The 13908-nt window shown below is 44.8% G+C and overlaps 1 protein-coding gene across 1 annotated transcript in view; it reads right to left on the bottom strand.

Annotated features, from left to right (window-relative positions):
• Positions 1-331: 331 nt before the first annotated feature.
• Positions 332-13908, bottom strand: part of MAPK12 (mitogen-activated protein kinase 12) — a 46275-nt gene continuing 32698 nt past the window's right edge. The window contains exons 7-12 of the mRNA XM_079994336.1: positions 9146-9260; positions 6960-7031; positions 5064-5143; positions 4426-4504; positions 2534-2707; positions 332-528 (exon numbers count right to left, since the gene is read on the bottom strand). Of these exons, the coding sequence (XP_079850462.1) occupies positions 458-528; positions 2534-2707; positions 4426-4504; positions 5064-5143; positions 6960-7031; positions 9146-9260 (591 nt within the window). The 3' untranslated portion in view covers positions 332-457. The remainder of the gene's footprint in view (positions 529-2533; positions 2708-4425; positions 4505-5063; positions 5144-6959; positions 7032-9145; positions 9261-13908) is intronic.

Here is a 13908-nt window from a genome sequence, read left to right as displayed (position 1 = left end):
CAGCAAGTCCTGGTCTTGCTGCTACGGCAGGAATTGACGTAAACCGCTTAACGGTAGAAAAAGGGTTTGGGTATCCATGTGAACACATGCTGGCAATGTTTCCTAAATGAAAAACGTAGAGTGTGGAGCAGCTCACCGGAAATGGTAGCAATACAGAGAACCTGTAACATGTTGTGAGAGCTTTGGGGTTGTGAGAGATGGAAATACATACTCTATGGTATAAGCAATGTGCGGCAGAAACAAAATATTCACCCAGTCGTGGTGTGTTGCTTATGATGGCATTAGGTTCCTAGCAGAAGTCCGGAATGCAAATATTCCCTCAGAATACAGGTTAGACAGATTACATCCAGTTTATTTATAAAAAGGTTTGTACAATTAAATTATAAATATATGTATATTTAAAATTTTACACCCTCCTTCCTTCATTTGATTTCTAAGGAAATTGGTCCTTGTGGTTTTACACTGCTGTCTCTTTCGACTCGGGCAACTGCGGAGGCTTAAAGTTTGTCACTTCTTTGAATGTGATACCTGGGGAAAAAAGAAAGAAAAAGAATTGCTTTCACATTCAGAGGAATAATGACTCACATCCCTATTTCTTATTGTGAAGTACCACCAGACAGGGAAAATATCCCACCCCCATCATTGACAGTGTGAGAGCCTCTGATTTAGCTATAATTAATTATATGTTAATAATATCTATATCAGGCATAGGCAAACTCGGCCCTCCAGATGTTTGGGGACTACAATTCCCATCATCCCTGACCACTGGGCCTGTTAGCTAGGGAGTTGTAGTCCCAAAACATCTGGAGGGCCGGGTTTGCCTATGCCTGATGTCAGGGAACTGCCATCAGAGCTGGAGGCGGAGGGAAGGCTCCAGAGGGATGCCGGAGAGGGTCCCAGTAGGGAGAGAGGCAGCCCATCTGCTGGGGAAGGAAATCAGCGTAACACCAGTGGAGAAGGGGGGCAGAGAGGGGATTTGGAGAGGAGGCTCCAAGACTCTTCGCCAGAAACCAGCGGGGAGAGCACGGGTACTCCGCTGCCCACTCCCTCCCTGCGCAGAAGACTTCAGCGCAAGGAGAGTAGGAGGAGACTTGGCGTCAAAGAACTTCTTTGCTGGAAGAGATTCAAAAAACGCCCACTGACGGATTCTGCCAGCGACTGAGACAGCCACAAAGTGAAGGGCTGTCCAGACAGAAAGGGTTCAACCAGACAACCAAGCCAAGAGTGGCAGCAACTTACGCACAAGCAACCCCTAGAACCATTACACCTGATCTATATCTTCATTATTACCTATAATATTATATATCTATCTATCTATATCTATCTATCTATCTATCTATCTATCTATCTATCTATCATCTATCATCTATCTCTATCATCTATCTATCTATCTATCTATCTATCTATCTATCATCTATCTATCATCTATCTCTATATATACATCTATATCTATATCTATCTATATCTATATCTATATCTATATAACATATTAAAGGTATTACAACAGGTCAGACTGGCTTGACGAATCAACAACAGCAAAACCAAAAGCATGCAAGAGGAAACATGACAATTGAGTGGAGAGCCATAACTCAAGCTGTCAAGCACAGACTTTGCAAATAGAAGATGCCAGATCCTATCTCAGGCATATCTTCTTAAAATTGCAGGAATTAGGGCTCAGAATTAGGGCTTAAGACAGGAAGCTGATCTAATGGAAACTTTCTACAATGGCTTTCTACATTACGTCTGCCATTCTTAGGCCAGCGATGGAGAACCTGTGCCTTTCCAGATGTTACTGGATATTGTTGCCATCATCCTAACTATTGGTCATGCTGGCTAGGGCTGATGGGGGTCAGAGTCCAATTGCACCTGATGTCCATAGATTCCCCATCCCTGGCCTAAGACCTGTTTCCCAAACGTGGGTCTCCAGCTGTTTTTGGACTACAGTTCCCATCATCCTTGACAACTGGTCCTGATAGCTAGGGATGATGGGAGTTGTAGTCCAAAAACAGCTGGAGACCCAAGCTTGGGAAACAGTGAAGTAGGCAATATGTGGATTAGCAGTCTGATTTGTTGCACAATACAAATGTTGATAAATAGGTGATGAACATGGGGGAACGGGAGTAGAATGGAAAGGAAAACTATACAGAACCAATGAGGGCTGGAGGGGGGGAGGACACATATCGAAATCCCCTGCATTGGATTTCTAAATTCACCTGAAGCATATTTTAATTACAGTGGTACCTCAGGTTAAGTACTTAATTCGTTCCGGAGGTCCGTTCTTAACCTGAAACTGTTCTTAACCTGAAGCACCACTTTAGCTAATGGGGCCTCTGCTGCCGCTGCGCCGCAGGAGCACTATTTCTGTTCTCATCCTGAAGCAAAGTTCTTAACCTGAAGCACTATTTCTGGGTTAGCGGAGTCTGTAACCTGAAGCGTATGTAACCCGAGGTACCACTGTATAAGCCTATTTTCCCAAGAGCCCATAGATGTTTTCTGTCCTAGCCTGAAGATTGCCAAAATGTACCAAACGTACATTTCCACTCATCCAGGGGCAGATCCATGTTGTCAAAAGTGTCGTCGTATTTCTCTGCTTCGGTTTCCTCTTCAGGATCATGAATGGCTTCAAAGTAAGGATGTGCTAAAGCTTCTGCAGCTGTCACTCTCTTCTCTGCGTCTAACACCAGCATCTTCTCCAAAAGGTTCACAGCTGGATCAACAAAGGAGAGGGCAAGCACTAAGACCCAGCATTAAACGTAATGGTTTTAATTTTCCAGCAGCAAGTCAGGTTTAAGGAAATAATACTGAGCTTAACTATGCTAACGGACGATCATATAGATCAGGAGTGGCTTTTGCATTTTCAGAGGCCACTCAGTTCCTTGGGATAGAAGCAAATTCATCCAGTGCTATACCAGCTGCACTGGTTCCTGGTGGAGTACAGGGTCAGGTTTAAGGTGCTGGTTTTAACCTTTAAAGCCCTATATGGCCTAGGACCCTCGTACTTACAGGACCGCCTCTCCTGGTTCACCCTACGGAGGACCTTACGGTCCACAAACAATCATGCTTTGGAGGTCCCGGGTCTCAAGGAGCTTAGACTGGCCTCAACCAGGGCCAGAGCCTTTTCTGCTGTGGCCCCAGCCTGGTGGAATGCTCTGTCGCAAGAGACCAGGGCCCTGTGGGATCTGACATCTTACCACAGGGCCTGCAAGATGGAGCTGTTGCACCAGGCCTTTGGTCGGGACCCAGTCTGACCCCCTTCCTTCTTCCCTCTTTCTATGGGACTCTGTATGTAAGTGGCCTCTTGGCTCCGTCTGTCAGCCCACATGGGACCAGCACAGGTTCACCCCACCTGGTGAACATTTAATATTCCTTACCCCTACGGTTTTGATTCATGGATTCCCGCCTGATTTGATTTTAAATGTGATTTTTGAACTGTATTTTAATCAGTCGTTTGATTTTGTGTTTTTAATGTTTTAAAATTATTATTATAATTATAATTATAATTATTATTATTATGATGATGTACGCCCAGAAGGAAAAGCGTATCCTTAAAAATCATGAAAGTAGGGACAGCATGAGGCCATTAGGGTAGGAAGGGGAAGGGATTGCTAAAACAACAAGAGAGATTTTGCAGCTTTGTTGACTTTCTGGAATACTCGAGATAGCCATGTAATAAAAAGTATATGATATAAACATGGCTTCACATTATTTCTTTGAGTAGCTACTGGTGCAATATTACAATAAAACCAAAGAGATGAAGTATCAAAACTGTTGCACAGCTTTTGAAAATATTTATTTCTGCCTTATTAATGAAACAGGGATGCGGGTGGCGTTTAAACCACTGAGCCTAGGGCTTGCCGATCGGAAGGTTGGCGGTTCGAATCCCCATGACGGGGTGTGCTCCCATTGCTCTGTCCCAGCTCCTGCCAACCTAGCAATTCAAAAGCACATCAAAGTGCAAGTAGATAAATAGGTACTGCTCCGGCGGGAAGGTAAACGGCGTTTCCGTGCGCTGCTCTGGTTTTGCCAGAAGCGGCTTAGTCATGCTGGCCACATGACCCGGAAAAACTGTCTGAGGACAAATGTCAGCTCCCTTGGCCAGTAAATCGAGATGAGCGCCGCAATCCCAGAGTCATTCGCGACTGGACCTAACTGTCAGGGGTCCTTTACCTTCACCTTTTAATGAAACAGTAACATTCTCTTACACCACACCTTGCTTAAAAGTGGGCCGTCCTAACGGGAGATTGATTAATTCAGATGGGGATAAATATCCTGTACAGAGGAATTTTCAGATAGCAGCAAAATTATTGGAAAAGCTTGTTAGAAAAGGACAAAAGTATTTGCCCAACTTCAATTAAACTTAATTGTTCACTGCCATGCTATACCACACAGCTTCATTATTCGTGGCGTGCATCTATATTTACTTACCTAAAGGATTTGCATACTTCAAGATAGCAGCAAAGTCTTTTTTCTGCACTTTTGGAAGGCTTTTGATATAGTTTTTTGCCTTGAAAGAAGCCAAACCAGGATGTTAACATTTACAATAAAGAAATGACATTGAATTTAGTCTCAGTGCTATCCATGGAGTACAAATTCAGTTGTGTCTCAGACTATTACATAATAATAAAAACGATCTTCCAAAACAAAGGTACAATGAAAATTACTATGAAAAAGCATATACAGTGGTGCCTCGCAAGACGAAAATAATCCGTTCCGCGAGTCTCTTCGTCTAGCGGTTTTTTCGTCTTGCGAAGCATCCCTATTAGCGGCTTAGCGCTATTAGCGGCTATTAGCGGCTTAGAAAAAGGGGGGGGGGGAAAGGGAAAAAACTCACAAGACTCGCAAGACGTTTTTGTCTTGTGAAGCAAGCCCATAGGGAAATTTGTCTTGCAAAGCGCCTCGAAAAATGGAAAACCCTTTCGTCTAGCGGGTTTTTCGTCTTGCGAGGCATTCATCTTGCGGGGCACCATTGTATGCCGTCTCCCACCTGAACTGGTACAATCCACATGATATTTCTGAATCTGTACTTTGTCCTTAAGAAATCAGAGAAATCAAGAGCTGCTTACATCTTGGCTTTGCAGTTTCTGAACAAAATCTTGAGTTGGTGTGCCTGTTACTTTCATTATTTCTGTGAGCTGGTCCAGGTCTGAATGCCAAAGTCAGGAGTCAAATCTTCAGTATGTATGTCAAAATAAAAAACATGTTGTAACAGATCTGGTTTTTCTTGCTATTAATACTGGAACATACAACACGTGTAAAAAGGAGAGGTGTTTTAGATGGTCTTGGCTTCTACATGCTAAAGTCTACTTGTCTCTTATAGCTTCTCAAAACCACAGCTGGCTAAGGACAACCTCTGAATACCATTCAGAGATAGCAATGGGGAGGACATTTCATAGCTCAGCTTTGGACCTGACAGTATCACAGAAAAACATGTTTGCACAAAGACTTAAGGAATGAGATTATCACCCCTCTTTTATTGTCCATTCCGGGTCACCCAACCACTGCCACAGGGTCCTTTCTCTTGGCAGATCAAGATGAGCAGGTGACAGCAAAGGTTGCAAGGTTTTTAGCTGGGGCAATCAGAAGAAGCTCCACTATTTGACTATTGATTCAAAACCCTAAAATGTATTTTATAGAATTGACTTTTTATTTCTATTCTTTGTATATCGTACCTCTCTCATCCTGACCTAGCCACTGTGATCCATGCGACGCTCACCTCCAGATTGGATTATTGTAACTCGCTCTACATGGGGCTGCCCTTGAGACTGACCCAGAAACTCCAGCAGGTGCAGAATGCCGCGGCGGGACTCCTTACGGGGTCCTCGCTGTGAGATCACATTCACCCGGTGCTATACCAGCTGCACTGGCTCCCGGTGGAGTATAGGATCAGGTTTAAGGTGCTGGTTTTAACCTTCAAAGCCCTATATGGCCTAGGACCCTCGTACCTATGGGACTGCCTCTCCTGGTATGTCCCACAGAGGAACTTACGGTCTTAAACAAAAACATTGTGAAGGTCCCAGGCCACAGAGAGGTTAGGTTGGCCTCAACCAGAGCCAGGGCTTTTTCGGCTGTGGCTCCGATCTGGAGGAAGGCTCTGCCACAAGAGACTAGGGCCCTGCGGGACTTGACATCTTTCCACAGGGCCTGCAAGACAGAGCTGTTCCACCAGGCCTTTGGCCAGGGCACAGCCTGACTCCCTCCTTTGGCAATCCTCACAGAACTTCTAGCCCAAATGGTTGCCATTAATCTGATTGGAATTAATTTTATAATGAAATGATTTTAGAATGTTTTATCATTTTACTGTTGTTAGCCGCTCTGAGCCCAACTTCGGCTGGGGAGGGCGGGATATAAATAAAATTTATTATTATTATTATTGGTGTTTTATTGCCATGGCCAATGGCTGACGCAAATAAAGATTCATTCATTCATTCATTCATTCATTCATTCATTCATTCATTCATGTTTCCACAAGCTTTTATAAGCCACATTAGAGCTCAGATAGTTTTACACTTCTCTTTCAAAACTGGTTATAAGGACTTTCTGCAAGCTTTTGAGGGCACCCTTCCTTAGCTTTAGCTGTCCCTGACTTTCAGTAATACTTGCTGAGCTTCTATGTAGTCCCACAGCAGGAAGGAAGGGACAGATATGAAGTTGTAAAGCATAGCTGGCAACCAAGTATATATAATAAACTGAAAAAACCAGCCCTGCCTGCCAGGGAGTCTTACAAATGTAAATTTCTACTTGCAATTAGTAATGCAATGCAGCCGTGATGTACTATTAAGTTTCCCTCTTTGCAAATTTTGGCCAAAACACAAATGTAACCCCCCCCCCCCGACATTTGGAAGCAAGAAGCTCAAGGGATAATTATTTGTTTAAAGTGTTTCTGAACTCGCACACTTTTGACACCCAGATTCTTACATACTTCTACATCTTAATGCCAAGTGTTCGCCGTGAAAGGATACGATCATTGCCTTTGAAGAGAGGTCTTCCCGTTATCATCTCAGCCATGATGCAGCCCACTGACCAGATGTCAACTGAAATACAGAAAATGGTTACGTTAAATTGCTGTGTGAGACCTTTTAAGTTCAGCTTATGCCTGTGCTTTATGCAGAAAAACAAATCCTTTTAGAGGCAAGGCACATAAAGTATTTTGGTTTGCAATTGCAAAATGTGCATTTGGTTTCTGCAAGAGGAGTAGCTACTTGACACAACCCAATGTGTGCTTTTGGGGGAGTTGTGGAGGACTGGATTACAAATGTTCCTTTTCTACTTTCAAGAGTGAGCAACTATGGACGAACGCAGCAAGTTGTGATTCTGAGTTGGGGCCTGTGGCGTTTGCCTCCTAGGTGGGTCATAAGGAAAGGGTTAAATGAGTGTGATATAATTGGCCAGTGGGAACCCAAGGGGAGGAGTTAGAGTTAGAGTTGGAGTTGGAGTTGTGTGGAAGTCAGTTGAGAGTTGGGAGTTGGAGAAGGAAGAGGGAGGTTAAGTCTGTGGGTTGGTCGAGTTGTGTTGTGAGAGAGTGAGAGGAACTGTTAGGTGGAGTCAGATAGATAGTTGGGATAATCAGTTTGAAGTTGTTAGGAACGTATAGGTCAGTAAAGAAACTAAGATTAAGAAACTGACAAGAAAAATTAACTGAAACCTTAAACTTGTTCATGCTTATAAAAATAAACTTGATTATTTGTTAATGTTAACAACTGTCTGGACTCCGTGTGTACCCGAGAGAAACGGGTTGGTGGCAGCGAAGAGGCAATCACAGTGGTGGCACAGGGATCAATAGACCGTCAAATGTCCGGGGACCCTGTGTGATCGCCACAGGGCCATCCACTGTTGCCATTAGGTAAAGGTAAAGGTACCCCTGCCCGTACGGGCCAGTCTTGACAGACTCTGGGGTTGTGCGCCCATCTCACTTAAGAGGCCAGGGGCCAGCGCTGTCCGGAGACACTTCCGGGTCACGTGGCCAGCGTGACATCGCTGCTCTGGCGAGCCAGAGTCGCACACGGAAACGCCGTTTACCTTCCCGCTGGTAAGCGGTCCCTATTTATCTACTTGCACCCGGAGGTGCTTTCGAACTGCTAGGTTGGCAGGCGCTGGGACCGAGCAGCGGGAGCGCACCCCGCCGCAGGGATTCGAACCGCCGACCTTTCGATCGGCAAGCCCTAGGTGCTTTAACCCACAGCGCCACCTGCGTCCCTCCACTGTTGCCATTAGCTTTTCATTTATTTAATACACCTCATCATTTCTCTATGGAGCTCAAGGTCAGGGGTCAGCAAACTTTTTCAGCAGGAGGCCGGTCCACTGTCCCTCAGACCTTGTGGGGGGGGCGATCTATATTTTGAAAAAAATATATGAACAAATTTCTATTCCCCACAAATAACCCAGAGATGCATTTTAAATAAAAGGTCACATTCTACTCATGTAAAAACACACTGATTCCCAGACTGTTCGCAGGCCGGATTTAGAAGATGATTGGGCCGGATCTGGCCCCTGGACCTTAGTTTGCCCACCCATGCTCTAGGTCAACGGTTCTCAACCTGTGGGTCCCCAGATCTTGTTGGACTACAACTCCCACCATCCCTAGCTAGCAAGACTAGAGCTCAGGGATGATTGAAAGGGTGGACCAAAACTGGAGGCAGGAACAGCTTAATAATAATAACGATGATGATGATGATGGTTTGGTCAAGCAGATGGCTATAGGAACAGGAGTACCTGCCAGTATCTGCAAGACTGTATCTATTGCCTGGGACTGAAGTTGTTCTAGGAAGTTAATAAGGACACTGAGACAATGAGAAGGCAGGCTGAAAGCCAGGCATACCCTGAGGTAGCTAAATTGCCATATGGCAATACCTTGGAACCCATGAATGGTAGAAAATGTTCCTTGATTTCCCGAGGGGAAGCTGGAATTGTTTCTCAAGACACCTGGAAGGCCTCCACAGAAGTTAACAGCTGCCCTCATTTTTGTTCCAGATATAAACAGACTGAGAATTGCAATTAGCATAACAGAGATCAGGGGATTATGTACAAAGCAATACCCCTTTGGTTGGTATTCCGAGAGACAAATATAAGCACAGGGTAGCTTTGTGTAATGATGCCACTAGAAGAGCTCAAGTTACAGTGTTAATCTGAGCACAAACACGACAATTACCTGTTTGTGTATAATGCATCCAGTTAAGTATAACTTCTGGGGCTCTGTACCATCTGGTAACCACGTAGCCAGTCATCTCGCTATCTGTATGCCTTGCTAGCCCAAAATCCAGAATCTGTTACAGGGGAACCAAAGACGCATTCAATATGCAACTCCAAATTACTCATAAACACATCGAAAACAGGGGTGGCAGAGAAGCAGAACGCGTTAAACCGATGTTCTAGCACTGCAATTGAAAAAATCACATTGGTAATAAACATGCAAAATTACACTCCTGATTGCCATTATAATGCTGGGGAGGAAACAGTGCTGTTGCGCTCTGTTAAGCGAGAAGAAAAATACTTTTCTTCTTCGCTAAGAGGTCTGGATCGAGGGCTCTGTCCCAGCATCTGTTTTCAAAGTGAGAATATATGAAGCGAAAGGAAAATTAATCACTTTGAATGATGGTTTAAAGACCTAAGGGGCTAAGATTCATGCTATGATAATTGGGTTGAGAAATACAGGGCAAAATTTCTCTCTTTTCCTGCTGCAGCCCGTAGCCCCTCCGTTTCAGAGAGGAGAAAACAGCAAAGACCCGATGAAGAGAGCACAACAGAGGTTATATTTTCTGAGAATCCTCCGGAAAAACAATCTCTCAAAGGACCTGTTGATGGCATTTTACCATTGTACTGTGGAGAGTGTATTAACTTATGGTCTGTGTGTGTGGTTTGGGAGCTGCACGGTCAGGGAAAAAACAATGCTGTCCAGGGTTGTAAAGACTGTGGAGAGAATAATTGGGTGCACTCTTCCCACCTTGGATCAAATCTGCGCTTCCAGATGTCATAAGAAAGCTGCAGAGATAGTGCAGGATAGTGCGCACCCCGGAAATGATCTCTTTCAGCTTCTGCCTTCTGGAAGAAGGTACAGGGTTATAACAACTAGGACTAGCCGCCTGAGAAACAGTTTCTATCCAAATGCGATTTTGGTTTTAAACGCAGTATAAGGAGTCTCTATGGGAGTGAACTGTATTTTTAAAATGGGGTATCAGAGTTTTTAGGGGGACAACCAGGCTGGGATAACTGGGATAGCAGGCTTGTTGGTTTCGAATGTCTTATGTAGATCCCCCCCCCCAATTTCGTTGTTCTGTATGGGACAATGACAATAAAGAGTATCGTATCGTATTGTGGGGTCCTCTGGAAGAATGTGGACGGTGGTGCAGGGAGAATTAGTGGAGATCAACTCTCTTCCTCTCCCATTAAAAGATGTTGCCTCTAGATCGCCCTTTGCATACTTAGCACCAACTAGGTAGAGAAATGTTAGTCATGGGTCCCAGAAGAAGTGGCAAGGTGCATTCTATACTTCTACTCTTAAGTCTCTAATTTAAAATAGACCATACTCTGGGTGATGGGAACCATGCATAACCACAAATATCTATGAGGTTTGTGTGTACATGCTTTCCCAATGTACCCAGTTCGATATTTATTTATGGAGGTTTGTGCTCATAGACACTATGGGATGGTTGACAGTGGTTGACAGCATCAGACCGTTAAGCACGCAAAGGAATCTTAAGCACTGTTGAGCTCTCTGCTGCAAGAAGTCTCAGGGTAGGATCCTTTCATAACTTGCAAAGGCTACTTTAAAATAAAAGGATAGCACTCTGAGGCTGTACACGCAATAAGCAGCAATCCGCCTGGTGCTCTGCAAACTGTCGCTGAAGCACAGGCTGCAGTTACTTGCAAGGATTTAAAACGCAGTTACACCAGATCTGTGTAATATGATTACAAAGGCTGGCTGCAGTCACAAGCCCTTCAACCCTTCGGTTAAGAGACGGTAATTTTTCCGCAGGGCTTACGCTTCACTCTTAAAATGTTTCAGGGTTAATAAGGTCTGCTTGTTTTGACAGCGGTGTTTTACACTACAATTCTGTCACAGATAATAGGTCTGTGGAGCATTGCTGATTTCTTAAAAGATGGGTGTGCTACAAAGCAGTCTCCTCTTGGGAACTGAATGGTGTTTTTAAAGCATGAACCGTCAATTACTCAAACTTCCTTGCATTAATAAAATAAAATAAATCAATTTTGTAAACCTTAAGTTTCCTATCTGTCAGCCGTAGTCTATTTTTAGGTCAAAATCTGACGTTTCAACCTTGGGTGTCAAGCAGGAAGGCTGGAATCAGTTAAGGTTCCTGCTGAAACAATTAATTTCATTATTTATTATTTTATTTATTGTTTATTTCATATTTTGCTAAGGTATGATTTCATAGGATGGTGAACCACCTGACTGCTAAATCTATACAATGTCTTCTTCTTCTTTGGTGGTCACTCATAGCTGAGTAAGATTGTCTTCCATAAACAAGGTTTTAACTGTGGGTCCATAAGTGACTGTGGAGGCCAATTCTGGATCCACACATCCTTCCACAGTGGGGACATTGGTTTCCGGGTGGGAGTTGATCATGGTGAGGGTTTGCCAAGCGTGCCTTCCTCTTAGCACTTTTCTCCCTTTCATCCTGAGTTCAAGTGTCTTCAAAACCCATGACACCTTTGGTAAAGGCTGTTCTCCAATTGGAGCGTTTGGAGACCAGTGTTTCACAGTTATTTATACCACATTTATTTTAGATCTGCCTTGAGAGAGTGTTTGAACCTCTTTTGTTAACCACCAGCATGACGCTTTCCATTTTTAAGTTCGCAAGAGAGTAGTTGCTTTGGAAGACCAGCCCAACGACGTTGATGCTGAAGAATCATCACTTTGTCACTTGTGATCTTTGCTTCTTCCAGTACACTGGCATTAGTTCACCTGTCTTCCCAAGTTTACAGATGACTCCCCAATTACACAGGTTTATGTTGTGGTTCCCCCGCTTGCTAAGTGAAAATCCCCTAAGTGGAAAGCACCCTCTATACACTCTTTAAATGCCATTCCTGCCAGTCTCGCTCCAATCCAAAAAATAAATAAGCACTTGTTCTTGTGCAGAGGAATGAGCTGCATTGGCCACGGCCACACAAGTTGCCGGGTCAAACTGCCTCAGCTCCCTCAGCAGGAGTGGCGACAATTTCACCCTGATGCCTCGCAGGGCTGGAGCTGATGCAGTTTGTTCTCTCCATGCGCCGGGCACTGGTGGTGGAGGGACTCAAGAGCGGTGGTGGTTTCATTCTCAATATACAGTTTGGTGAAGGCACCATTGTGGTCTGGCCATCAAACCGGTCCCATCGATACGTCGCCCAGGCCTACTTATTTCCATCAAGAAACAGCAACCACAGACTTAGGGACACATTCTTCGACAACAAATGCAAATTGAAAACAATCTCTCTCTCGCTGAATCTGACATCATTGCTAACCCTTCCCAAGTTTCAGCGCTGGCGACAAAACTACTTGCAGTGAAACAACTGCTTTGTTTCAGAGAAATGCAGATGTCTACTTGGTTTTGATATCCTTGTTCACACTGAAAAGCACTTTCCCAAGGATCAGGGGATTTATCTGAAAGAGACTATTCATTATATGAAGGGGATCACGGACGTTGTCTCTGCATACTAGTTGTTTTTTTCTGGCAACAGTAAGTGGCAATTCTAGTTCACAGAAGTGGTTTTGTGGTTGTTGTTTTTGAACTGCACAATTGAATGATAAAAGGCAGCAATACTTAACACATCAGTCAGATCGATCACTCTTTTCCCACTTCCCTTTTAACTTAAACCTATTATTTTATCGAGAAAGTTGCAATTACATAGTCAATGCCATTCTATTAATGCCACAACTCAGCAGTGTGCTTGGAAGGGTTTGATTGTCTTCAGGTTATGGGCTTGTGTGTTTTTGCTGCTGCTGCTGCTGCAGCTTCCTAATGTTCAAATGCAAATATTTATATACCCAACACTCCCTTTAGCACTAATAGAATATAAAATGTAGCTCGGCAGTTCAAAGATCCAGGAACCAAGTGACTGCTGTTTGTGGCAAGGAGACAAGCAGGAGAGAGTAAGAGGAAATACTTCCAATCCCATCACCATCTACAGCAGGAGTCGGCAACGTGCGGCCCATGGGCCGGATGCGACACGCAAAAACCATTTTACCAGCCCCCGAGCCGCCCGCTTGGCGAGCCCCCCAAGCACTGCACTAAACCGACGCAGCGCAGTGTGGGGACTCGCCAAGCGGTGCCGAAAATTGCACCTGCACATATACCAGAAATTGTGTCTGCGCATGTCCAGATGCTGAAAATCGCTTCTGCGCAGGCGTGATTTTCGGCATCACACTGCGCCAGTCCGGCCCACGGATGATCTCTGTGGGAGTGATCTGGCCCATAGCCGGTAAACCTTGCTGATCCCTGATCTACAGCTACCCACTCCCTGCTAGTCTTGCACCAGCTGAGCCTTTCACTGTTAGGCAAGCCAGCGCCAGCAGCTGAGAGCAGCTTTGACCTCTGCACCTGCAGCCAGTCTACATCTCCTGGCCGCAGCATTAGCTACAAAGCAGAGACAGGGCCAATGCTACAATTGTTTTAACTGTTTTTAAATTGCATGGGGTTTGCATGTGGCTGGGAGAGCAGTGGGGACCCCAGTTGCAGTCGTTCAGGATTTGGTGTGAGAGGTGGGGCAGGCCGGGTAAGAGGCACATGGGACAGGCAGTTAGTGACTGTGCTATGTGCCAGACCCTCTTCCAACCTGGGGAACTGTGCCTGTCCTATCAGCCAGCCCACAGGGGCACGGGTGGCACTGTGGACTAAACCACTGAGCCTCTTGGGCTTGTCGATTAGGAGGTCGGTGGTTTGAATCCCCGCAACGGGGTGAGCTCCCGCTGCTCTG

The sequence above is a fragment of the Podarcis cretensis genome, assembly GCF_951804945.1.
Source record: "Podarcis cretensis genome assembly, chromosome: 10".
NCBI classification, from domain to species: Eukaryota; Metazoa; Chordata; class Lepidosauria; order Squamata; family Lacertidae; genus Podarcis; species Podarcis cretensis.
Note: the sequence above shows the minus strand (reverse complement) of the source record. Positions and strands in the feature narration are given on the sequence as shown.